The 27,694-nt window shown below is 38.3% G+C and overlaps 2 protein-coding genes and 1 non-coding gene across 3 annotated transcripts; all 3 read left to right on the top strand.

Annotated features, from left to right (window-relative positions):
• The first annotated feature begins 2,184 nt into the window (after positions 1 to 2,184).
• On the top strand, positions 2,185 to 5,820 carry LOC143857968 (Phototropic-responsive NPH3 family protein). Its single transcript, XM_077368534.1, has 4 exons — positions 2,185 to 2,745; positions 2,851 to 2,920; positions 3,004 to 4,251; positions 5,124 to 5,820. The coding sequence occupies exons 1-4, from the start codon at positions 2,708 to 2,710 to the stop codon at positions 5,652 to 5,654; spliced, it is 1,887 nt and encodes a 628-aa protein (XP_077224649.1). The 5' UTR covers positions 2,185 to 2,707; the 3' UTR covers positions 5,655 to 5,820.
• Positions 5,821 to 13,824: 8,004 nt separating this feature from the next.
• LOC143857541 (oxygen-evolving enhancer protein 1, chloroplastic-like) lies at positions 13,825 to 22,575 on the top strand. The gene is made up of 3 exons (XM_077368008.1): positions 13,825 to 14,261; positions 17,098 to 17,398; positions 22,016 to 22,575. Exons 1-3 carry the CDS (start codon positions 14,016 to 14,018, stop codon positions 22,465 to 22,467), a joined length of 999 nt encoding a protein of 332 aa, XP_077224123.1. The 5' UTR covers positions 13,825 to 14,015; the 3' UTR covers positions 22,468 to 22,575.
• Positions 22,576 to 26,895: 4,320 nt separating this feature from the next.
• On the top strand, positions 26,896 to 26,966 carry LOC143858343 (small nucleolar RNA Z105). The gene has a single exon (XR_013238920.1). It is a non-coding gene; the product is annotated as a small nucleolar RNA Z105 (small nucleolar RNA).
• The last annotated feature ends 728 nt before the right edge of the window (positions 26,967 to 27,694 follow it).

Raw genomic sequence — 27,694 nt, 5'->3', positions numbered from 1 at the left:
TAATAGACAAGATTTGGGTACACATCTATATCCAAACCATATTGATTGGACCCATATCATAAGGTCTGAAATTATTTATGATCGTGGCCCAAACGTAACCACAAAATCCAATGAAGCGTCCTATAGATCCAAATGAAAGGCTGCAAAAGTACCCTTCATATTTGCATTATTAATGACCGTTCAAGAGGGTTATCTTGCTGCATTTAAAAATTCCTACTAAGAAAACCACACACAACATTTAATTTTCTCACTTCTCGTTACCATGAGGAGTCTCTCTCTATCTCTCTCTCTCTCTCTCTGCTCCAAATTAGGGGTGGACATGGTTTGGCTCGGTTCGGTTCGGTTTTGAGGCATACCCAGAACCGAACCATATATAATCGGTTCCCTAAAATTGGAACCAGAACCGAACCATATAAGTTTGGAACAGAACTGATCCAAACCAAAACCATATATAATCAGTTCAGTTCGGTTATGGGTTTACCCAACCGAACTACAGACAACCAAACAGGTTTATATGGACTACAAACAGGCCCTATCAAATTATATGTGAACAGGTATAGATACCTGCATATCAAAGTTTTGGGCAATTCCTAATATACATTATCCAATGCATATCAAAGTTGGGATAACATTTATATATGGACTACAAACAGGCCCTATCAAATTATATATGAAGTTATGAACTACAAATTTGGGCAATTCCTAATATCCATTATCAATTCATTATCAAATTTGGGATAACATTTATATATGGACTACAAACAGGCCCTAATATCCATTATCCAATGCAAAAATCAAATTAAACCAATTCCTCAAGTAAGTAGGGTCGGTTCTTGGTTCTGGGATCCCAAACCCAAACCCAGAACCGAACCGAATATCCACTGGCTCCAAATTTTTCGAACCGGAACCGAACCATATTTAGCTGGAACTGAATCGAACCAAATGTGCCGGTTCCGTTTGGTTCCCCAATTTGAACTGGAACCATGTCCACCCCTACTCCAAATCCTAAGCTTTAACCATGCACAATGTAAGTTGGACCTAGGACACTAAAGCTAATCAATGAGAGACAGGGAGAGAGAGAAAGAAAGAGAGAGAGAGCGAGCATTTAGGCCATGTTTTTGGTGCAGCTTAGCCTACAATTATTAAGAAGCTTCCCATATATGGGAGTCATAAGTAGGGGTGCAACTCGGGTTGAGGCCAACCCAAACCTGACCTGAGCAACCATTTGGTCAACCCGAACCCGACTCGACCCGAGTTCCAACCCAACAAGGTTCAACCCGACCCAACCCGAGGAACCCTTTTTGCCAACCCGAACCCGACCCAACCCGAGTTTTTTAGCTTAAAAATTTTTAAAAATATATTAAAAAAGTTGGGTTCACTCGGGTGGGGTTGCCCAATCCCTCAACCTGGGTTGAGAAAACCCAACCCGAACTCAACCCAACCCGACTTTTTCCGGGGTTGAACCCGCCCAAGCTGCACCACTGAATCATAAGCAGTACAAAGTACACAAATTACTACTCAAGAGAACAAGTTAAAAATAGGGACATGATTCCAGCAATGCAATGTTTTGATAAGAAGCGCATAACATCTTGTCGTTTAGTATTTTAAAGGGCTTGTAAGAGCTTTTTGTGAGGGCTGTAAAATCCACGAAACAGCCCTTTTTAATGCTAGACGATAAGTTGCTTCATGCATCTTATCAAAACATTGCAGTTTAGATATCGTTTCCCTAAAAATACGGGGAGTTATTTGATGATCCATGTTCACACTTTCCGTTCCCTCCAAGAAAAGAAATTTGCACGTCCTACCCAAGTCTCTTTCTATGTCTCTCGTTTACCGAGAATAACTCTAAAATATTCGAAAAATTGAGCTGTTATACAGGTAGTGTCTGTGTATTTCCTACATAGAGGCCCCCCCCCTTATGGATGAATCACGACAAAAAAAGATTTTCAGAACATGGCCCAGCAGATAAATGGTTTAGATCATTTTAGGCCCCACCTATAATTTTAGGTGAAGTAATTTAGGATTTTATGTAAATTACCAAAATACCCTTCCTTTCCTTCTCTTCATTAATGAGAGGGTAGACGTGAAATTGATGAGGGATGGAAATCCTTGCAAAAACCTCATGACCAAGGAGCCCAGAATAGAAAAAGATAATTCATAAATAGACTCGAGGGGGCTGTCCCAGGTAAGAAAAGGGGGTGAATATATAACTTTCCAGCAAACAGATTGAAGACCACGAAAGGAATTAAAAAGAGAAAAAAAGGACGTTGCAAGAGTGAGATTCTCAGCAGATGAAATAAAAAAACAAAAATGCTGAAACCATAAAAAAATAAAATAGAAAACTCATCTGCTTTTGCCTATTTGTTTGTTCAAATGCTGTTTGTCTGATCTGCCTTTAGAATCCAAATTTCATCTTCCCCCCCCCCCCCCCCCCCCCCCTCTCTCTCTGCGTTTTCCACCCATTTTCGTCTCCTACTTCAGACCAGATACCAATAGAAGATTTCTAGATTCATAAGATCTGAACAAATGAGCAGAATTTGTGAAGAACTCAAGTTGGAAAACTAAGGAGATTGTTTTTTTGTTGATATTTATGAGAAGAAAAGTCGTTTACCTCAAAAGAAAGTTGCTTTTTTGGATTTCTTGAAGCGATTATAGTGAAATTGGATTATTGTTTTTTTGTAAGGAATAGGATTTTTTTTTGAAGCAGATGGCTAAAGAGAAGCTCAGTTCAAAAGGTCAAGCATGGTAAGTTTTTCCCTTTTTTTTTTCTTCCTCTTCTTCTTCTTCTTCTTCTTCTTATTCTTCTCTTTGAAATCTATTGATTGTTTGTTTTGATTCGTCTTTTCTAAGGTTCTGCACTACTGGATTACCAACCGACATTATAATAGAAGTTGAAGACATGACTTTTCATCTTCATAAAGTGAGAAAAATCCCCAATCTCTCTCTCTCTCTATACATAACCTTCCTAAATCCTTGCTTTATCTTTTTTCCTTTTTTGTACAGTTTCCTCTAATGTCAAAGAGTAGAAAACTCCACCGACAAATAACAGAGCAAGAATCAAACCCTAGAAGAAGACGAAAAAGCTCTGTTGAAGAAGAAGAAGAAGAAGAAGAAGATATAGACGAAGAAGAAGAAGAAGAAATATGTCACATTTCTCTAGAAGACTTTCCCGGCGGTTCTGAAACCTTCGAAACCGCCACTAAATTCTGCTACGGTGTAAAGATCGATCTCACTCCATCAAATGTCGCTCCTCTTCGTTGTGCTGGAGAATACCTTGAAATGACTGAGGATTTCTCAGAAAATAACCTAATCTCAAAAACAGACAGATTTCTCACCCAATCCGTACTCAAAAACCTCAAAAAGTCAATCAAAACCCTAAAATCATGCCAGGATTTGATTCCACTCGCAGAATCATTATCAATCCCTCAAAAATGCATCGATTCGATCACCTCCAAAGCTTCTTCGTCCGATCCTTCGCTATTCGGATGGCCGATCAGAGATGAAATCACAGAAAATCCGATTCTCTGGAACGGAATCGGTACCGGAATCCGGCACAAAAATCAGGTCCGATCCTCAGAAAGCTTGTTCGAAGATCTAACTTCTCTTAGCCTTCCGATCTATAAACGTTTGATTTCTGCCATGAAAGCTCGAGATCTGAGCTCTGAGATCATCGAAGGATCTTTGATTTCGTACGCGAAACGATCTATCCCTGGCCTTTCTAGATCTAATCGAAAACAAGTTTCATCTGGCTCGATTTCTTCAGAATCTGAACAGAGAGATCTGATCGAGACTGTAATTACGAATCTGCCGTCGAGTACAAATAGTTCTGCGACAAAAACTAGATTTCTGTTCGGATTACTTAGAACTGCGAATATTTTGAACGCTTCTGAGAATATCAGATCTGATCTGGAGAGAAAGATTGCGTCTCAGTTAGAGAATGCGACATTAGATGAGGTTTTGTTACCGAGTTATTCTTATCTGATTGAGACTCTTTATGATGTGGAATGTGTGGAGAGGATTTTAGGGTTTTTTTTGGAGGGTTTGGAGGAGAGAGAGGATGAAGGAGGAGTGAGATCTCCGGCGATAAATCCGGTGATGATGGTCGGAAAATTGATTGATGGGTACTTGTCGGAGATTGGTTCCGATGGGAATTTAAAGCCGGAGAAATTTTATGATCTGGCCGTTGCTCTTCCTGATCATGCTAGGGTTTTTGATGATGGGCTTTATCGAGCCGTTGATATTTTTCTTAAGGTATATTTGTTTTTCTTCTTTTTTTGAATTGACAAAATTAGCCTTATGAATGTTTATAATGACGTTAGAACTTAGAATGCCTCTATTGTTGATCCAAACCGTTTATTTGAAGCTACCCTAAAAATCTGGATCGACCAAATGTAGCTGATATCCGCACTACCATATTTTGATAATGGCATTCTGACTTTGTTTTACAGTTTTCTGATAATGGCATACTTTGGAGATAAACTCTGTTTTACAGTTTCGTATATGACTATAATACCCTTGGTTGAGGGTTAAATTTTCAAATAAAATACCAAGTCAATTAAATTTAGGGAGATGATTTTTTCACCCCCTATAGAATCATGCACCCACTATTAACGTTATTTGACGTCAAAAAGCGTTAAATTCTGCCCACAGTTAAATATTAAAGAGGGGCGCATAATCCTACAGGGTGTGAAAAAAATCATCTCCCTTAAATTAAACCTGTCACGTGTCAGTAGTGCCATTATGAAAATACTGTGGTGCGGATATGAGTCTCCTTGAGAAAGTTTAACTTCTTCTACGAAATATGCGGTGGCATTTAATTGAAAATTCAACCCTTATCTAAGGGTATTTATGCCTTTTAATTACTGTTGGGAAAGGCATTATTTATCTTTTATACTTTAACACTCCCATGTGGCAAATCTGGTCCCACTTTGGGCTGACCATTGCATGTTTATTTTGCTATCCGGGAGGTTTGAACTTGAGACCTTCGGCTTTGATACCATGTTAACTTACTAACTTCTTCAAAAGCAGCGGTTGGAGAAAGGCGTTATTTATCTTTTTTACTTAGAAACATTTCCAAAGCGCAGTATCGTCTTATAAGTGTTTTTCCTCTTTCAAATATGCAGGCCCATCCGTGGATTTCAGAGGAAGAGAAGGAGAAGGTGTGTGGGGTGATGGATTGCCAAAAGCTTACGTTAGAGGCGTGCACTCATGCTGCCCAGAACGAAAGGTTACCATTGCGCGTGGTGGTGCAAGTTCTATTCTTCGAGCAGCTCCAGCTACGCCATGCCATTGCTGGGTCAATCCTGGCCACCGATGTTGGTGCCGCGCCGGGGCCGGATCCTGTGGGGATGGCCGATGATGGGGCCACATGGCTGGCCACGTTTCGGGAAAACCAGGTGTTGCGTTTGGATATGGATAGTATGCATTCTCGGGTTCACGAGCTCGAGAGGGAGTGCTCTACTATGAGGAAAGATATAGGGAAGATTGATAACACTGGTGGTGGTGGTGGTGGTAGTGGTGGACGAGGAGGAGGAGGGTGGAGCTCGTTTACGAAGAGGTTTGGGTGTAAGTTTAGGGCACAGGTTTGTGACTCCCATGAGAGAACAGTGGTGGAATCTAAAAGGGGAAAACAGCCGCAACAACAGGCCTTGTAGCTCTCTCTCTTTTTCTTTTTTTCTCTCTTGTTTTTTTTCTCCTGGTGTACTCTATTTTTTTATTTATTTTTCCTCTTAATTGGGTCGTTTTCATAGGTAATGTTTTATTCGGAGTGAGTCCTTGTAGTCAGAGCCAATGAGCAGCAGTCGTTCTAGATGTGTTATATTTTTCATGTGTGAGATCACTTATGCTCTGTTTGATTGCTGAAATGTGTCTTGGAGATTAGTGGAGGTAGAAGCCAAAAGGGAGAAGACAAGTATGGAAGATGTATAGAAGATTAGAGTGGTAAGTACTATTTGGTTGCGCAGCAATTCGCTAGAAAATTAGGGAAGATGTAAGGGTGTCATCATCAAAATAGAGTGACAGAGAGATTAGGTAAAGTCTAGTGTTTTACGGGAGGGCAATGATATACTTGCCTCCTTTTCCTTCCCTCCTCCAGAGCCCTCTAGTGTAATTAGGACTATCCATTTACACTATAAGGAAGAAAAAGGTGCAAATGTATCTTTTCCCATTCCTAAAAATACAGTTCAGCCCATTTTATAGAGTGATCCAAACCATTCATTTGTTGGGCTACAGTGTAAAATAGGCGTAAAACAGGTTTTACCTTATAAAATATTTTCATATGATGATCGTGCATGGTTTGGATCACCCAAACAATGTGGGCCCCACTGTATTTTGGGGCTGAATGTACATGCACGGGTCCACTGTATAATTTCTCCCAAACTCCTAAACAACTCCACGTAGCCCACATATAACTTTTTGGTAAATATTTCTACCTTAAAGGTGAAGTTTGGCAACCATGAATTTCTTTTTCACGATAAATCGGTGTCTCTAAGTGGAGATGGGGTGAAGTGGCTAAAAAACTGGAAACTGGTGCTCAAAGGGATTGAGAAGTAGCTAAAAATCAGGAAACAAAAACGTCTACTCAAAGTAGGATCGACTTTTTCCTAATTTTTAGCCAATTCTCGGGCTCATCTCAATCATGCCCCCTCAAATCTCTCTACCTTCCTGCTACCCTTCGCCTCTTTCGCCACTTGAAGACACCGATTCATCATAAATAAAAAATCCCAAGTGTTCAGACATGGCCTAAAATAAGGTGAGCACTTTCTCTAAAGAGACCGAGGTTTCAATGGACCCAAATGTTCTGATAGATTCTACTGGGCTGGATTTGGGCACAGCAACTCGATATGAACCATGTCTATTGGACCATCAGAGGGCTAGAAGAAGTAGAAGGCCTTGTCTTTGGTTACTGGTGATATAAACAGATTACAAGAAGTAGGCTTCAAGTAGTGCATGATGAGGGTAAGCCAGTTGCACGAGTGGTTTCGAGTGGCTTTTAGTAAACCCTTCAACACTGTGTTATGGTGCTTATGTACATCATAATATAATTTGGGAAATTATATCAGCACAACTATGTTCTAAGAATTGCTCAAACCCAATTGGCTTGTGAGAGCTTTTTGGGAACTGTAATAACCTTTGATAGCTCTTTAAATACTAAAAGACAAGATGAGTTAGTGAACATATCAAAACATGGTTGTGCTGATAACAGTTACCTATAAGTTTTGTTTATAGATAAATTTTCTTGAAAATGCTATCCAACGTCAACAACCAGCAATAGAATTTAAAATTTTTAAAATTTGAAGGATGTGAACCAAACTAGAAGAAAAAAATTATAAGAAAAAATACATTAAAAATTCCCTAGAAACTTTTATTTTCCAGCAAAAAAAACTTTCTCCACTCTCAAATTGAACTGTTGATAATGAAAATAGAAAAATAAATGAGAGCAGAGGAATCCCATGATGTAGTCATAACTCATAAATGAGTGATGTGTGTGGTATCCCATGATGTAGTCATAAATGAGTGATGTGTGAGGTGGGTCCATGCTATTTTTTTTATGAATGTCATTTTCCATTAATAACTAGGAAACCTTCTTAGAAATACAAAAAAGACAAAAGGAAGGCATTCTTTAACCTAACAAAAACTCAGACGTGGGCCATTCTTCAAATTTCAACAGGAAATTTTCTTCCCATTCAAAGGAGAAACAAGCTCTTAGACTCTTAGTTACTAAATTGGGCGATGATATTTCTGCTACTCCAAAACCTTGTCAAGTGCATTCATAGTGGTGCATACTGACTATTTATCAAAGAGCTTGGTTGAGGAATAGTGTAATGAGATTAGAGCCCACCACATGATACTGACATGATCTAGACTGTTCATCTGATTGAATTTGAGCCGTCAACCATTCATTTCCTGAATGCGATCTGATCAAATCACAATGTGGTTGGGCCATCATTTAAAAACCAATTATGGTTTATTAAACTAATTTAAGTGTCTCTTTTGCCTTTCAAAAAAGGCCTATTTAGATACCCATAACTATTATTTGCGTATAATTTTGTATGCATATAATCTTATATGCAAATAATGGTTATAATAATCTTGTATCTTTCTTATTTATTAGCTTCTAAAGTAACCCTAATCTGCAATTGGAAAATAAGATTAACTTAAGATGATCATATTCACAAACAAGACCCACCAATTATGGTGGTATCCAAGAAAGCCCTAAGCCTATGTTTTTGTGTACACCCAAATGCATTTTGGGTGTAATTCATGTTTAAACTTGCAATGTAATTGTGTGCAAACTTTCAAACAATGCATCTCAAGGAAGTCTTACACAAGTGCATCTCAATCTCATAGTATCATTCTCCTGTAGAGCAATTGGGGTTTATGAAACAAAATTAATGGTTTGTTTGGATGCAATTTCATTTATGTGTAAACTTGCAAATCATCATTTTGTGTGTGTATTTGTGAGCTTTTGCACACCCAAAAAGATCCCAAGTGGTGTAGTGGATTTGGAGGGAAACACGAAAACAAGAAAAATACTCTGCAAGCCCACAACAAAAGGCATGAAGACAAAGGCAAAGACACAGATTGTGTGTCAATAAAGTGAAAAACAAAGCTTCCACTGCTGAAATCAATGGAAATAACAATAAAGCTTTGACCAAATCAAAAGCAACCAAGTCCACTAATGTACTGCATTTGCAAGACATGGAGGAGAAACAAACATAGAAATTCTAATGAGCAAATCAATAAATAAATATTAAAAGGAATTCTGGGATCCAACTAATGAGGTTAATTTTTTATTTTTTTCTTCAAAAAAGGAAGAAAGCGAAGTTCAAAATGGGTATTTAGAAGAAAAATGATATTTCCACAGCTTTTAATTTTGTCTTTTCCTGATAAGAAAGTTAAATAATAACCACCTTTAAAAAAAGGAAATTAATCCACTGTGGTTCAAGTTTTATTTACAGGTGCCTTCAATTTATAATGGAGGAATGATAGAATGAAAAGCGCTCTTGCAAAAATACAACTTCAAGGCGCCGTCATTGGTAAGCAAAGTAAGTTTATGATGGCACCAAAAAAGGTGGATGGCACCATAAAAAATGGAACTGCTTTGACTTTCGATGAAATTAGCCAATGGGGGCGCCCTTGAAGCTGGTTTTTGCAAGGGTGCCCTTCATTCTATCATTGCTCTTTATAATGATATATCACTAAACAAATCATTATCATATCAGGATCATTCAATAGATGGCCCCACCTGATTTCTCACTAAACAAATCATTATCATATCATTCAATAGTTAGCCCAACATGATTTCCATATGGCTTGAATTAGGGCTGTACAAAAAACCGGCCAAACCGATAAACCGAACCGAACCAGGCCTTTCGGTTTGGTTTGGTTTGGTTTTTCTTGGCATTGGTTCGGTCACGGTTTAGAATTTTACCGAACCGACCCATCGGTTCGGTTCATGGTTTTAGATTTTTAAACCGAAAATTAACCAAACCGAACCGAGCAATGGAGGAAAATACATACTGATTTTGTGTCATTATCCAATCTAAGGTGAGTTATTTCATTTGCAAAGAGAATGGGGTGATTTAAACAAGGGAGGAGTGTCTATATCAATTCCTTATATTCAAAACTAAAGAATACATTCACCCCTTCCCCTTAGACCACCTCTTAGAAGTGTAAAAAGAATAGTCCTAAATACTTAAAGGGGTTGTCCGAGAGAAGAAAAAGGGGGGATATATCATCCCCTTTATAAGACACTCGATTAGGGTTAGAGAGGGAGGGATCTCTTCATTTTTTGTTTCGTGAGAGAGAGGGAAGGCAGAGAGAGCTTACTGGTCTCGCTGCACACCATTGATAGTTGATTCGAATAGATAAACCTTTTTTTTTTTTTTTTGGGATAAATAAATGTATTTAACTACTTGATTTGGATTTGTACCGGATAAACTGTGAACCAAACCGAACCGAACCTGTCAAAATCGGTTTGGTTTGGTTCGGTTATACCCCCCCCCCCGATCGGTTTGGTTATGGTTTGAATTTTCTCCAAACCGATGTGATTGGTTCGGTTAAAAGAAACTCCCTAAACCAAACCAGTCCGAACCGTGTGCAGCCCTTGCATGAATCATTCAATAGATGTCCCCACCTGATTTCCAAATTCTTTGCCTATAGATCGGCATTGAGGGCTATTTTGTAATTTCGTCAACCAAAGGATAACCCTAACCCTAAATCCTCCCCTTCATAAAAAGAAAAGCAGATAAAAGTCCCACGGTAGCAGCACTCTCTCTATCTCATTTGCTTTCGCTTTCATAGTTAGATATTCTCTTTTCATTCATTTTTCTTGCTATTCTAATTTTATTTTTTGGTTCTATTTTATTTGTAAGGATTTATCTGATTTAAGGGGGGCAAGAGTTTCCCATTTCAGATCAGCTGAAAATTATGAAAGAACTCTGTTTTCCCATCTTTTTTAGATCTTGTGGGTTTTATTAGATTTTTCATTAAGAAGGCACGATGATGAAAATAAAATAAGGGCGATGATATTGTCACCCCCCCTGCGTACGCATTCGCCCCCCTTATTAATGCTTTTTGACGTCAAATCAAGCCAAAAGGGGAGCGAATGCGTAATTTAGGGGGGGTGACAATATCATCGCCCTAAAATAATTTCTGATATTTAGTGATCGAAATATATCCTCCTACTCATTCTGAGTGTCTTTCTGTTATTTTTACATATGAAGAAATTCTCCAATTATTCAACAAATGGAAAAAAAGAAACACATTCCCCTGTTTTCTCATTGAGTGTTTTTTTTTTCTCTTTTTTTTTATTTTTTTTTATCAAAGTTTGTGTTGAAGTTTCAGTTTCTACAAAAGCCCAATTACCCTGTTGATTGAGAAGTCCTTTTTTTTTAATAAAGTCAGGCCTTTCTTTTTATATGCTAAGGTGCAATTTTCATTTTTCAGTTTCTTTTTATCTTGTTCTTTTTGTCAATGTGCCTGTTCTATATTTCTTCCATTTTGCTTTGTATTGGGTTGAGGAAATGTTGTGGCAATGATGATATGATATGTTCTCTCTAATAGGTATTGAGGGGAGCCTATGATTTTGCTTTCAAGCACTTTTGAGCTGCATATCAGTTTCCTTCATTTGTTCTCTCTTTTTCTCTATTCTCCTTTTTTGTTTTAGGCACAGATTACTTTGTACTCAATTAGTTGTTGTTTTTTGGGTTCGTTGCAGAAGTTGATATTCTAAGCCTTTATCATGTCCCCTCTCCTAGTCCAAGATTTGGAGGTTCAATCCTACTTTAGGCCTTATCATTGCAAAAGTAGGTAGCAAAGGACTAGACGACTAGTACATAACCCTCTCTAGATTTTGTATTGGCTGGAACTCTAACAAGGCAAGTTAGGCCCGCAATGGAGTGATCTTGGTGTAACAAAATGACTATATATTGGCCCCACCTTTGGATGATCAAGATTGAGTTCTGGTCTTATGGTAGGAAATCATCTCCAACATATAAAATCGTAATGATTTTTTGCAAGTTGCTAAGTAGGATTGATTTTAAAAAGTCCAAAATATTATTTTGAAAAGAATAATGAGGGCATGTTTGGTTGAATTTTTTCCTGGAATATCAGCTTACCCAATTGTTAGGGAGGGTGGGAGAGGGATAGACGCAAGGGGGACTGTGTGAGGAGAGGATAAGAAAAGTCTGAACTAAACAAAAAACTCCACCCGAAATAAAAATTTTTTTTTTTTTCTGTAAGCCCAAGCATTCAACCTTATCAATTTTCCAAGTCATATTTTGATGATTCCAAACACAATTTGATTAGTTATTTATACTAATGTTTAAATTGTGTTGAAGACAAAGCAGGAGCATTCAAGCAAAATCAAAGTCATGGAGCATGAATTAAAGGCTTAGATTGAATTAAAGGTCATTGGAGTCAAAGAAAGGAGAAGAAGATCCATCTCAAGATGTAGAGAAGATCAAATTAAAGATTAAGTGAAAATTTTTGTCCAAGTCTTAGTTAGAATGTACAAACTAGTCCCTCAATGGTATTTGTCGATAATGGCATTAGAGCTAATCTAAAATAAGAGTAACGGATGTAGGTAAGCTTCAAAATATTTTTTATATCATTTTTAAAAGGAAGTAGACTCTCTAAGGTTTCTAGAATGCACAAGAACATCAAAAACCAATAAGAAACGAGGGAAATATGATTTTCTGAAGTTAACTGTGCAAACTAGAATTTCTAGAATCGTTCAATGGGTGATAGTGGCTATGGACGGTCGACCGGGGATTTGAACGGTCAACAGTGGCTCAGGATTGGCCAAATGGCGAGTCCCCAACGGTCGCTTCCACGGTAGAGCTTGGATCGTCTGTGGATGTAATTTATATTTTTTCTATATTTTAACCACTTCGATCACACTCCTCACTAATGCTCCCTCAATTTTCTCATTCTCCTACCCCCCATGCCTACGTTTCTCTTGAAGATCCTACAAGAATACCTGGTACTTGTAAAAAAAACATGGGGTTCTTGAATCGAGCAGATAGATGCATATAAAGGAAGACGAGAAGGAGTTTAGATTACAGGAAGTCAAAGAACACGTTGATGTTCTCTCAGGAGGCTGTGGACTCAACAATTTTTCGCTCTCTGAATAACTTTATTGATTTACATAGAAATATTTATACTCCCTTATAACGTTGGCTGCTTCTTTTACAGCAACTTCCCTAGAGGGACATTTTCATCTCCTTAAGGAGAGACTGTTTCATCTACAAATGACCTATCATTTCACAATTGAATTAGGTCTGAGACCAGGATAATCTATCATTTAGGTTTGACTGGGATAATCCCGAGTTAGACCGGAAGAACCCGAATCTTACCGAGATAACCTTGAGTTTAACTAAGTTGACCATAACGACGATGACCGGAATGAACAGGAACTGAGATTTCTTTCTGGAAACAAGCAAAAGAACAAGATTTCTTTACCGGAACGACGAAGAAAGGGTTTCACTTACCATTTTTCTTGTCGAGGCGTGTTAATTTGACGGGAAATACAGAGTTCTTGTCCTAGGTTTCACGGTCGAATTATGCAAGTTCCTCCCTTTCTATTTTAGGTCATCTTGTCGCTGCTTGATCATTTTTTGTTCTACTTTACAGCTTAAGGAGGCAGGCCGACAGTAGAAATGGAGTCTTCTAAGGAGGCAGGTGATGGACGAACAGAAAAAAATGCTGTGGGAAAAGTGAAAATGAGAGATGAATCGTTGGAAACAAGGTGAAAAACGCCGTAGCGGCATTTGGGACTTTTGGTTACATTTTTTTTTTTGTGTACCAGGCAACTTGTTAATAACCATGATTTTCACTACTACCCGTTGATAATTTCAAATATTTCATGCCACCCACGAGTCTTTCATACGGGTTCAACTTGAAAAAAGGTCAGGTTGGATCTAGTTGGGTTGAGGGTTTGGGCAACCCGACCCTAGTGAAAGCCGGCATTTTTTATGAAATATTTTTTGTAAGCTTAAAAACTCAAGTTGGTTCAGGTTGAACTCGGATCGGGTTGGAAAAAAGGGTTCCTCGGGCTGGAAAAAAGGGTTCCTCGGGTCTGGTCGGGTCGGCCTCAACCCCACCCGAGTTGCACCCCAAGTCTTTAATCCTACTTTTACTTTGGAAAAACAACTTTCTCTACCACCACACATGACACAGCATATAAAATTTGGTATCTCAATTCTCATGGCTTTAATATTATCTCTCTTGATTTTGCACAGAAAAGGACAAAAAAAAGAGACCGATAGGTCCCATCTACTTGATAATTCAAAATGCCCAAAGGAGAGAACTGCCAGGTTTGAAACAAGGCACCATTGGCGTAGCTTCAATCGACCAATAGGAAAATCCCTTATCCAATCCTCTTATCCTTCACACACCAAATCGACCCAATATTATTATTACTCTTCCTTTCTCTCTTTCAAATGCTTTAAGCTTAGAAAGGAGAGGGAGACTACAAAAATCACACACAGAGAGGAGATAAATCAAGAACAATGGCAGCGTCCCTTCAGGCTGTGGCTACGTTCATGCAGCCGACTAAGGTCGGCTTTTCTTCATCTCGGAGCAGTGGTTTGCAACTCAGATCCTCTTCTCACATCTCCAAGGCCTTCAGCTTCGACCCAGCCAGAGCTAAGCTTGCTTGCTCGCTGCAAGTCGACTTGAAAGAATTGGCTCAGAAGTGCGCCGAAGCCACCAAGATAGCCGGCTTGGCGCTTGCGACATCGGCTCTAGTCGTTTCGGTAATGTTTCTTCTCTACCACCTTGGTACTGAAAATGAAAAATTAAGGGTGATGACAAATTCGCACCCCCTGTAGGATAATTAGCACCCCTTGAATGTGAATTGACGTAAAAAAAGTGTTAAAAAATGACAGATTTCTTTTCTTTAAATAAAAATTGGAAAGATTAGCTTTGAGAAAACGAAATTGAAATTGAAAATTCCTTAGAAAGAGAAATAATTTAAAAGAGTAAAAAGAAATAAAATTAGCATTGGACGATCCGATTTGTCATAGCCATTGATTTATTTTTGTTTTCCTTTAAATAAAAATAGGGAAAAACTATTTTATTTTGGATTTTTGAGTGGACCCCTCTGGCTTGTTTTGCTCACTTGCAACCACAGGAAAAAAAAAAAGCCTTTTGTTTTGGATTTTTAAGTCCAAAATCAATTATTGGACTCAAGATTCCAGTTCGTTTTGGATTTTGAGAGCCGATTTTTTGTCCAAAACTGATTATTAGACTCAAAATAATCAGTTTTGGACACAAAATCGGTTCCGAAAATCCAAAACGAAGAGGAATATTGAGTCCAAAAATTGGTTTTGGAGTCAAAATCGATTCTGAAAATCCAAACAAAGTGGACATAAAAGAACAGACTGAGGAAGTGAGCACCTGCTGTTTTTAGTAATAACTGGTTTTTTTCCAACAATTTATTTCAAGCTCTCCGAGGCAAAAGTAATGGGTGGGGTCCACTGCTTCTGTGATCCAAACTATTTATCTGATTGCTCTCTCAATCATTCATAGGTGGGGCCCACTTGGGTGACCAAAACCAATTCATCTACCCTAGAATAATAGGCAAATCTCTTGCATCAAACAATCATAACCCTTAATCATTCATTGGTGGGTCTACGAGGCCGATCAAAACTATTCATCTACCCGCAATGATAACAATCATAACCCTTAATTAGGGCTGCAACTCGGGTCGGGTTTTGGAGAACCCAACCCTACCCGAGAAATATCTCGGGTCGGGTTTTTTTTCGGAAAACCCACGATTCCCAAACCCGGCCCTACCCATGATAAATCTCGGGTCGGTTCGGGTCGGGTTTTTTCACGTTGACGCAATTTTTTAAGGAAAATTCTTGTTTGGCAAGGCAACTCAACTCATAGAAGTAGAAATTACACACACATTACACTTGAATCAAACAATGATGTAATTACACTCGCATTACACTTGAATCAACTCAACTCAACTCATAGAAGCAGAAATTACACTCACATACAATAGCAGTGGGTGCGTGGGTTTTCACTTTTAACTTTTAACTAACAATAGAAAAAAATGTACATACTATAACTTATGTAACTCGGGTCGGGTCGGGTTGGGCCCCTTCAAACCCGGCTCAACCCGAGATTCATGCGGGCTTTTGAATGCTCAACCCGGCTCAACCCGAAACCCATGAAACCTGAACCCAACCCAAGCTATTTTCGGGTCGGGTCAATGCGGGTCGGGTAAAACCCGGCTCGAGTTGCAGCACTACCCTTAATCATAGGTGAGGTCCACGTGGCCGATCAGAACTATTCATCTACCCTACAATTATAACAATCATGAACCTTAGTCATTCATAGGTGGGGCCCACGTGGATGCATTCATATGTAGGTGGGTCCACTTGGGTGATCAAAAGTTCAAAACCATTCATTTACCCTACAATGATAGCCAAATCTCGTGTCAAAAAATCATATCCCTTAAATCATTTATAGGTGGGATCCACTTGGGTGATCAAAACCATATCTCTACCCTACAATGATATGCCATATATAGAAATCACTTGCATCAAACACTCAAACACTCAGGGGCCGTTTGGATATGCGGATTTTAGAAACCAGGTTTTTAGTTTGAAATCAGTGTAACAGAGGGTTCATGATGAGGCAGTTGTGTGCTGTCCTGGTAGCGTTTCTTGGATTTTAAGCAAGAAAATCAGGTTTTAAAAATCTCTCCTGCAGCCAAAGATTTCTAAAACCAGGAAAATGGGAGGATCTTCTACTCTCTTGCTGATGGAAAGAAGGGAGAGAAGTCAAACATGGGTAAAAAACGACGGCCGGTCCGCTTCTTCTCTTGTCTCTAACCCTCTTTTACCCTGTTTTCAAACTAAAAACCTGAAACCAGGTTTTTAGTTTCAAAACAGTGTAAAAGAGGGTTCATGATCAATCTGTTGTATGCTGTCCTGATAGCGTTTCTTGGATTTTAAGTGAGAAATTTAGGTTTAAAAAATCTCTCCTGCTTCCTAAGATTTCTAAAACCTAGAAATATGGGAGGATCTGCTACTCTCTTGCTGACGGAAAGAAGGGCGAGAAGTAAAAAACGAGTCAAAAACGACGGCTGGTCTGCTTCTTCTCGTCTTTTTAGGTACAATTTTGAAGAAATCCCGGATTCTAAAATCCGCATATCCAAACGGCCCCTTAGTTTTGTAAATATCATTGACTTTCTTATATTTTTAAATCACCCATTTTACAATCCACGATTTCAAGGCTTAGGATTGTCCACTGAAGAACAATAGAGTTCCACTACCAAACATGGGCGTGCAAAATTCATTTCCAAAACCAGAATAAAAACATGGGAGATGATAAATTCACACCCCTGTAGGATGATTCGCACCGTTTAAGGTGAATTCAATTGACATAAAAAGCATGAAAAACCAACAGACTTTAACGCTTTTTGGCGTCAATTCACCTTAAACGGGTGCGATTAATTCTACAGGGGGTGCGAGTTTATCATCACCCTAAAAACATTTAGACTACAAAATCCCTGTATTAATAATGAGACAGTTCACTTTCTTTACACATTTCTAATTGGTTTCTGAGACCTTTCAGGGAGCAAATGCCGAGCCAAAACGGCTAACCTTCGACGAGATACAAAGCAAAACCTATATGGAAGTGAAGGGAACAGGTACCGCAAACCAGTGCCCCATTATCGATGGCGGGGTCGAGTCCTTCGCCTTCAAGCCCGGAAAATACCAAATGAAGAAATTCTGCCTCGAACCAACTTCCTTCACTGTTAAAGCTGAAGGCGTAAACAAGAACTCACCCGCCGAGTTCCAAAAAACCAAACTCATGACTCGTTTAACCTACACCCTTGACGAGATTGAAGGCCCGTTCGTAGTCTCCCCTGATGGTAATGTGAAACAACCAATTACTCCATAAGCTTAAGCTGTTAGAGTTAGTATTATTTAATCATGAGTTTTTATATGGTGTAAAGCCTCTATAGTCCATTATTTTTCGAAAAGTACTGTAAGGCTTATACTACAGGAAGATCCAAACCGCACGAAAATAGGTTGTGCCAGAAATATCATTTCCATAGGATGATCCTAGCCCTACCGATCTTTAAAGGAACTGCATATAATGGAAACTTGCATAGATCCGAGGGTTCAGATCATACTAAGGAAATGATATTCTGGGCACAACTTATTTACATTGTGGCCCATCCAATGGACGGTCGGATCATCCTATGGGGGTAAGCCGTACAGTACTTTTGCCGAACAATACTTTTTGAAAAGTACTGGTCTATACGGGCTTACACCATATAAAAACTCTTTAATCATTTATACTTCAACACTCCCCCTCACATGTCGCCCCTCTTTTTCTGGGTTAACGGTACAAGTGGATTTGTGTTAGAATATGTGGGATCCAACGGTTAGATTGGGTTAAGATCTCACCGTTGGATCATCTTGGAGGTAGATTAAGTAAGTTGGGTAAACGAGGCAACTAGATAAATTAGGCAAGTGGATTAAAAGAGGCAAGCAATAAAGATTAGGAAAGTAGATTTGATTAGGTAGATTTGATTAGGGATTATTTCCTTCTAGAATTATCTTGATTCCATTCCATGTTTATCATGTAAGTGCTCTATATAAGCACACATTCATCCTCTTGTAAATGCATCCAAGTTTAGTGAAATATCTAGAATTTATCATGGTATCAGAGCATTAGATCCTACTAGGGCCTGAGCACAACATACGTGAGTCCCCGTCCTCCGGCGGGCGGGTGTTCTAACAAACCGCCGGTGGCCATCACTCCCCGTCACGATCACCACGGCAAGCCTACCTATGAATATGGCCAAGTCCGTTTGTACTGATGGATGGTCTATCACTATTCGCTATTCACCATGCTTGTCTATACCCTTCTTTCTTACACCTTTTTCTTCCAGTTATCATCACATCCAATAAGAGATTTTAGTCATATTCCTTGCCTCTTTAATGCAAAGGTCTTCTTCGGTGAATTGTTGTTGAGAATAGAAAAGCAGGGTAGTCTTATTCCTTGCCTTTATCTGTGTCTTTTCTTATGCCCCAAATTTGATAATGGCACACCTTTTCATTCATGCCTAAAAAAACACTCCCATATTTGATATTTTCACCCCATACTCTCTTGGAAACCACCACCTCGCCTTATCTAAGACCCCTAGATTTGATGCTTACACCCGCAGTTTCTAAATCCGTAACATTCCCAGGCTTGTTAGAATACTTCTAATTTTTGCGGCCATCATTTATCGTTCGTTGTCGCTCATCTTTTTTTTTTTCTTTCAAACCCTTATCTCTCAAATCTTCTCCTATTTCAGTTGAGGTACCTTTCTTTAGGTGCATGCCTGAAATATTGACTCATTTCAGTTGAGGTGCTTCATTCATTTTGAAGTGCGTGCCTGAAGGAAGATTTTTAGTTCCATGAGGATCTGTATTCAAAGCCGACCCATGCTATCTTGCCCATCGAGGCTCATTCTTACCCATTCCAGCATTGGTCCATTTTGACCCATTTCTTGCCCATTCCGGCATTGGTCTATAGTGACCCATTTCTACTCACCCATCGAGGCTTGATTTTCATCTAGCCTCATTGAGGCTATGATCTATTGGCTTTTAAGCCCTCTTCGTGACACATCAACAAACGACACCTTCTTCGCACCCATCATCAATGATCATTGGCGGCAACATCAGTCTTCATCAGAGGATCTTCATCATAGACTTTTGGAAGTGTGCATCAAATCGGTTGATTTTGATTACATTTGTAATTTGAGGAATTCTATTGTATTGGGATTTTTTTAAAATTGTTGTCAAACGTATATCGATTTTCAATCCATATACGTTTGAGGGGGCATGTTAGAATATGTGGGATCCAACTGTTAGATTGGGTTAAGATCTCACCGTTGGATCATCTTGGAGGTAGATTAAGTAAGTTGGATAAACGAGGCAACTAGATAAATTAGGCAAGTGGATTAGAAGAGGCAAGCAATAAAGATTAGGAAAGTAGATTTGATTAGGTAGATTTGATTAGGGATTATTTCCTTCCAGAATTATCTTGATTCCATTCCATGTTTATCATGTAAGTGCTCTATATAAGCACACATTCATCCTCTTGTAAATGCATCCAAGTTTATTGAAATCTCTAGAATTTATCAATTTGAGATTTAATATCGAGGAGTTGTTGGGTTTTGAATCTGTTAACTTACCAACTTCTCCAAAAGCTTAAGCTGTTGGAGAAAGGCGTTATTCATCTTTTATACTTTTATACTTTAACACCTGATATTTCACTAATTCTTGGATACATTTACAAGAGGATCAATGTGTGCTTATATAGAGCACTTGCATGATGAACATGGAATGGAATCAAGATAATTATAGAAGGAAATAATCCTAATCAAATCTACTTTCCTAATCTCTCTTGCTTGCCTCTTCTAATCCACTTGCTTAATTTATCTAGTTGCCTCGTTTACCCAACTTACCTAATCTACCTCCAAGATGATCCAACGGTGAGATCTTAACCCAATCTAACTGTTGGATCCGACATATTCTAACATGCCCCCTCAAACGTATATGGATTGAAAATTGATATACGTTTGACAACAATTAAAAAATTCCCAAATACAATAGATTTCCCCTAATTACAAATGTAATCAAAATCAACCGATTTGATGCACACTTCCAAAAGTCTATGATGAAGATCATTTGCTGAAGACTGATGTTGCTACCAATGATCATTGATGATGGTTGCCGAAGAAGATGTCGCTTGTTGATGTGTCAGGAAGAGGGCTTAAAAGCCAATAAATCATAGCCTCATGGGACTAGATGATACTCAAGCCTCAATGGGCGAGTAGAAATGATTCACTATGGAGCAATGCCGAAATGGGTAACAATTGGGTCGCTCTGGACCAATGCCGAAATGGGCAAGAAATGGGTCACAATGGACCAAAGCCTCGTTGGGAAAAAGGAAGCCTCGATAGGCGAGAATGGGCCTCAATGGGCGAGACATCATGGGTCGGCATTTCTTACCGATCCTCATGAGATTTGAAATTCTCTTTCAGGCACGCACTTTCTTCAAAAGAAAGGAAGCACCTCAACTGAAAGAATGAGATATTTCAGGCACGCACCTCAACTGAAATAAGACAAAAGAAAGAAATCGTAGACTAGTAGGGAAGAGGGAAGAGACCAACAACTGACGGCTGAAGATTTAAATGACAAATATTGGCTATAGCCCAAAACTTTTATAACATTTGGCAGTGATGAAAAAGAGTCGGCATATATCAAATACAAGGAGTATTGTAAGAAAATGAGTGCAATAAAATATGAAAGGGGAAAGTCTTGGAAAATGAAATCAAAGAGGTGTCTGTATGAAAACAGGGGCTGCAAATAAGAGGAAGACTAGAGAAAAAAAACTGCATAGAAATGACAAGACTTAAACAATGCAATCACTTGGCGTTGTCCTGTAGGCTGTAACAATAAGCATTAAAAATGTAATGAAAAATTGATTTGAAAAAGTGGGATTAGAAATCTCAGTGACATCTCCACAAGGACACAAACCCAAGAATCAATGGTGGCACTCCATTAACCCCATCTCAAGAACCGCCCCTCATGATTAATGAAGACTCTAAGATTGCCAAATGAAACTGATGTTGGCATAAAAAAAACCATGGGGGTGATAAGCATCGGGCAGAGTCTGACCATGAATGCAAGCATTGGAAACAATTTGGAGGTAGCAACAGTGGAGAACGGTAGCGATGAAATCAGTGACTACTTGCTAGTGGGAAGGGCAGAGACTGCAACATTCAATAATGCACCTAACATTGCCGAAGAAGATAACTAGAACTAGTTTATTTAGAAACTAAAAACAGAGGCAAAATTACTATGGCAGAGATATGAGGTAAGGGGAGAGAAATGAGAGTTGTATCAAGAGGTCCGGCGGACAGCCAGACGGCTACATCGGCCGCCCGCCGAAATCGTGGAAATTGTAATCAGGGCCGGATCGGTTGCTCTGATACCATGATAACTTACCAACTTCTCCAAAAGCTTAAGCTGTTGGAGAAAGGCATTATTTATCTTTTATACTTTTATGCTTTAACAGAATCATGACCCACCGTGAGGCAATAGCTCTGATCATGGTTTTAAATTTCGACTGAAATCCGAAATTTATATCAAGACCGAAACCGAAATCCACTATACATGAAACAGTATTGGATTTTGCCGAAATTTCGGTAATTTTGCCCGAAATTTGCAAAATCTCAAAATTTTAACCCAAAACTCTAAAATTTCCCAATAATATATAGTATTAGTTTCGAAATTTGGTAATAAATAAAATATTATTTTTTAATTGAGAGAGGATTTTGGCCGAAATTTCGAAGTTTTGGTGAGGGCCAAAACACATATGAAAACCGAAATTTAAAACGACGGCTCTGATACCATGAGGAACAACCAATTACTCCAAAAGCTTAAGCTGTTAGATTGGTGTTATTTAATCATTTATACTTCAACAGGTACCGTAAAGTTCGAGGAGAAAGACGGCATAGACTACGCTGCGGTCACCGTCCAGCTCCCCGGTGGTGAGCGAGTCCCTTTCTTGTTCACCATCAAGCAGTTGGTTGCATCCGGAAAGCCAGAGAGTTTTGGTGGGGACTTCTTGGTTCCTTCTTATAGGGGCTCGTCTTTTTTGGACCCCAAGGGGAGAGGTGGGTCCACTGGGTACGATAATGCGGTGGCATTACCAGCCGGAGGGAGGGGAGATGAGGAGGAACTGTTGAAGGAGAACTTGAAGAACACGGCGTCTTCGAAGGGGACGATTACATTGAGTGTGACAAAGAGCAAGCCGGAGTCCGGTGAGGTGGTCGGAGTTTTTGAGAGCCTTCAGCCATCCGATACGGATTTGGGAGCTAAGGTTCCTAAGGATGTGAAGATCCAAGGGATTTGGTATGCACAGCTCGATTCCTAGGCTTTTTTCGTTTGTACAAATTCTCGGTCTCTCTTTTTTTTTTGGATTTTGTTTCTAGTGGACTGTTGTACCTTCTTTCTTGTTAAAAACAATATAAATAATTTGTCATGGTTAAAGTATAAAAGATAAATAACGCCTTTCTCCAAAAGCTTAAGCTATTGGAGAAGTTGGTAAGTTAACATGGTATCAGAGCCAAAGTTCTCGAGTTCAAACCTCCCGATAGCAAAAATCCACATGCGATGGTCGGCCCAAAGTGGGCCACACGTGTGGGGGAGTGTTAAAGTATAAAAGATAAATAATGTCTTTCTCCAAAAGCTTAAGCATTTGGAGAAGTTGGTAAGTTAACAACTTTGATTTCTGTTATACTAGTAAGAACCAGGCAACAAAGGAAAAATGCTATTGGGAGTGGAAGATTATGCATTAGCATTGCAGATTACACTGATAGTAAACAAAATGGGGTAGTTTTCTTTTCATAGCATAGATTCATAAAAGGTGACTTGTCTCACTTAGAAGCATGAAGGCTCACAACAATAGACAGAAACAATGGTAGCTCTTACAACCATTTGATTAAGAATACAAGAGAGAGAAAAAAAAGCAGTTTATACCAAAGAGGCACTCCTAATCTTCACTATTTCAATAAAGATAGTGAGGAGACCGCATATATAAAACCCCTATGCATAAGCTGTCCACATTTGTGAACTGTTTACTTCTTTAACTTCACATCCAGATCCAGTCGCCTGTTTTCATCTTACACCTGTTACACACCCTCTCTCTATTGTATAAACCAAGATCATTTAATTCTGAGTGACCTTAATAAAAGTTCAAACTGCTTACACATGCAGGTTCACTTTAAATGCTGCAACATATATAAATTGAACCCAAAACATTTGTCCATCTATCCCTAATCCTTTCCATGATCCAGATTTCTTACCTAAAGCCTACTCCCTATTTGTACAGACCTATCCAAGCCTATTACAGTCTTTAACAGTCTTGCAGATTCAAGGTTCAATTTGATAATCCTATCTTCTGATTAACACAGACTTATCTTATTAGTACCTTTGATTCAACTCGTAGAATCATTATCAATCCCGCAAAAATCCATCGATTCGATCACTTCCAAACCCTCTTCCTCCGATCCCTCTCTCTTCGGATGGCCGATCAGAGATGAAATTACAGAAAATCCGATTCTCTGGAACGGAATCCGGCGAACAAATCAACACCGTTCGTTCATCAGAGACTTTTCTCGAAGATCTAAGCGATCTCAGCCAGAGATCTGAGCTCTCGAGATCTTTGATTTCCTATGGAAAGCGATCTATCCCTGGTCTTTCTAGATCTAACAGGAAACAAGTTTCATCTGGCTCAATTTGTTCAGAATCTGAACAGCGAGATCTGATTGAGACTGTAATTACGAATCTGCCATTGAGTACAAATAGTTCTGCAACAAAAACGAGATTTCTCTTAGGATTGCTTAGAACTGCGAATATTTTGAACGCGTCTGAAAATTATTTGCGCATAACTTTGTATGTGTATGATCGCATTTGCATATAATCTTACATGCAAATAATGGTTATAATAATCTTATATCTTTCTTATTTATTAGATTCTAAAGTAGCCTTAATCTGCAATTGGAAAATAAGATTAACTTAAGATGATCATATTCACAAACAAAAGCCACCAATTCTGGTGGTATCCAAAGAAGCCCTATGGGCTATGGCAATGTTTATGTGTAAACCCAAATGCATTTTGGGTGTAATTCGTGTGTAAACTTACAGTCTATTTGTGTGCAAACTTCCATACAATGCATCTCAAGGAAGTCTTACACAAGTGCATCTCTTAGTATCATTCTCCTCTAGACCCATTGGAGTTTATGAAACAAATTTAATGCTTTGTTTGGATGCAATTTCATTTCTGTGTAAACTTGCAAATTCAGCATTTTGTGTGTTATTTGAGTGCAAAATTGCACACCCAGAAAGACCCCAAGTGGTGTAGAAGATTTGGAGGGAAACATCAAAACAAGAAGGGTTTTGTTAACAAGTGCCCTCGTTAAGGTGCATTGGAAATGTAAGTCTACTACACATTGTATGAGAAAAAAGACTCAAATCCATGTAAAACTCTTAGGGCCCGTTTGGATACCCCTGGATTTGGATTTGGAGGTGAATTTGGATTTTCAAAATCCATGGATTTGAAATCAAGAATTTTAAAATTCACAAATTTATAAATAATGCCGTTTGGATGACCACGTATAGATTTGGATTTCAAATCTAAATTATTATTATTTTTTGTTTGGATGCTCTTTGGATTTGAATTTGAAATCTAACAAAACCAAAAAGCCCTAAAATAGTTGATATAGGGGCATTTCAGCCATTTTCCATGATCCAGGGGTATTCTAGTCATTTTACCCTATATGGGGGTATTTTGATCATTTGTTATGTCATATGGGTGTTTTAGTCATATTCCATGACTCAGGGTATTTGGTCATTTTCACCCGGTATAGGTGTATTCCGGTCATTTTGCATGACCCGGTGTATTCTAGTCATTTTACTTAATATGACGTATTTTTATCATTTTTATCTCATGAGGGTATTTTTAGTTATTTTAGTCATTTTTCATGAGCCATAGGTCATTTTTACTTAATATAGGGGTATTTCGATAATTTTTCATGATCTTGGGGTATTTTAGTCATTTTACCCTATATGAGGTTATTTTGATCATTTTTATGTCATAAGGGTATTTTAGTTATTTTGCACGACTTGGGGGTATTTTGTCATTTTTACCTGGTATAGGGGTATTTCTAGCCATTTTACCTAATATGGCGTATTTTTATCTCGTGATGGTATTTTTAGTCATTTTAGTCATTTTTATGAGCCATGGATCATTTTTACTTGATCTAGGGGTATTTTAGTAATTTTCATGATATTGGGCTATTCTAATTATTTTACCATGTATGAGGTTATTTTGATCATTTTTATGTCATAAGGGTATTTTAGTCATTTTGCACGACTCGGGGGTATTTTGTCATTTTTATCTGGTATAGGGGTATTTCGGTCATTTTTCCTGACTCGGGGTTTTCGAGTCATTTTTCCTAATACGATGTATTTTGATCAGTTTTTATGTCATGTGGGTATTTAAGTCATTTAACACTTTTTTGGCATATTTTGGTCATTTTAACTTCTTACGAGTCAGATTTAGATTTATAAATAACAACTCGGAGAAAGGACTTATAAATCCAAAAAATTACACTAATACGAGGAATTTGTAAATCTTGTGGATTTCACTCAAATCCAAATCCAAATCCAAAGGGTATCTAAACGGGCCCTTAATTCCTAAGCAAATTTATTGTAGATTTACATTTTCAATGCACCTTAACCAGAACAAAAAAAAAACTCTGCAAGCCCACAACAAAAGGCCTGAAGACAGAGGAAAAGACACGGATTGTGTGCCAATAAAGTGAAAAACAAAGCTTCCACTGCTGAAATCAATGGAAATTACAATAAAGCTTTGACCAAATCAAAAGCAACAAAGTCTAGTAAAGTACTGCATTTGCATGACACAGAGGAGAAACAAACATAGAAATTCTAATAAGCAAATCAATAAATACATATTAAAAGAAAATTGATATTTCCAACCCTTCCAAGAAATAACACAATTTCCACAACTTTTAATTTTGTCTTTTCCTAATAATAAAGTTAATTAATTTCAACCTCCTTTTAAAAAAAGGAAATTAATCCACTGTGGTTCAAGTTTTATTTACAGGGGCCTTCAATTTATAATGGAGGGACGATAGAACGAAGGGCGCCCTCATTGGTAAGCAAATTGAGTTTATAATGGCGCGGAAAAAAGTGGAACGGCTTTAATTTTTTATGAAATTAACCAATGGAGGCGCCCTTGAAGCTGGTTTTTGCAACGGTGCCCTTCATTCTATCATTGCTCTTAATAATGATATATCACTAAACAAATCATTATCTAAATGGATTCTGAGCATCGGAAGGCATGGATCATTCAATAGTTCGCCCAACATGATTTCCAAATGGCTTGGATCATTGCTTAGATGGCCCCACCTGATTTCCAAATTCTTATAGTCTGTAGATCAGCATTGAGGGCTATTTTGTAATTTCGTCAACCAAAGGATAACCCTAACCCTAAATCCTCCCTTTCATAAAAAGAACAGCACACAAAGCACCACGGTAACTCATTGGCCTTTTGTTTTCATAGGTAGATCTTCTCTTTATAATCATTTTTCTTGCTATTTTAATTTTATTTTTTGGTTCTTTATTATTTGTTCGTTTTAGTAGTAAGGATTTATGTTATTTTAGGGGGGCAAGAGCTTCCCTATGAACACTCAAATGATGATGAAAGAACTCTGTTTTTCCATCTTTTTTTATTTTGCTTTTTTTAGGTCTTGTGGGTTTTATTAGATTTTTCATTAAGAAGGCACGATGATGAAAATAAAATAATCTCTGATATTTAGTGATCGAAATATATCCTCCTACTCATTCTGAGTGTCTTTCAGTTATTTTCACATTTGAAGAAATTCTCCAATTATTCAACAAATGGAAAAAAAGAAACACATTCCCCTGTTTTCTCATTGGGTGTTTTTTTTTTCCCTTTTTTTTTTTTTTTCAAAGTTTGAGTTGAAGTTTCAGTTTCTACAAAAACCCAATTACCCTGTTGATTGAGAAGTCCTTTTTAATTTTTTATAAAATCAGTCTTTTCTTTTTATATGCTAAGGTGCAATTTTCATTTTTCAGTTTCTTTTTATCTTGTTCTTTGTGCCAATGTGTCTGCCAATGTGTCTGTTCTATATTTCTTCCATTTTGCTTTGTATTGGGTTGAGGAAATGTTGTGGCAATGATGATATGATATTTTTTCTCTCTAATAGGTATTGAGGGGAGCCTATGATTATGCTTTCAAGCACTTTTGAGCTGCATATCAGTTTCCTTCATTTGTTCTCTCATTTTCTCTTTTCTCCTTTTTTGTTTTAGGCAGATTTCTTTGTACTCAATTAGTTGTTTTTTTTTTGTTTGGGTTTGTTGCAGAAGTTGATATTCTAAGCCTTTATCATGTCCCCTCTCTTAGTCCAAGATTTGGAGGTTCAATCCTGATGGGGTGTAAAAAGACCAGCCTATCAGCTGCCGACACGTGTCTCGGGGAGGGCCCGCCACAGACACCACAGACCAGCCTATTAGCTATCGACACGTGTCTCGAAGGGGGCCCATCGCAGACCCCG

This window comes from Tasmannia lanceolata, unplaced genomic scaffold, assembly GCF_043159265.1.
Source record: "Tasmannia lanceolata isolate RefF3 unplaced genomic scaffold, GAP_Taslan_0.1 ptg000025l, whole genome shotgun sequence".
Lineage (NCBI taxonomy): Eukaryota > Viridiplantae > Streptophyta > Magnoliopsida > Canellales > Winteraceae > Tasmannia > Tasmannia lanceolata.
The sequence above is the reverse complement of the archived record's forward strand: the minus strand, read 5'-3'. Positions and strand labels throughout refer to the sequence as shown.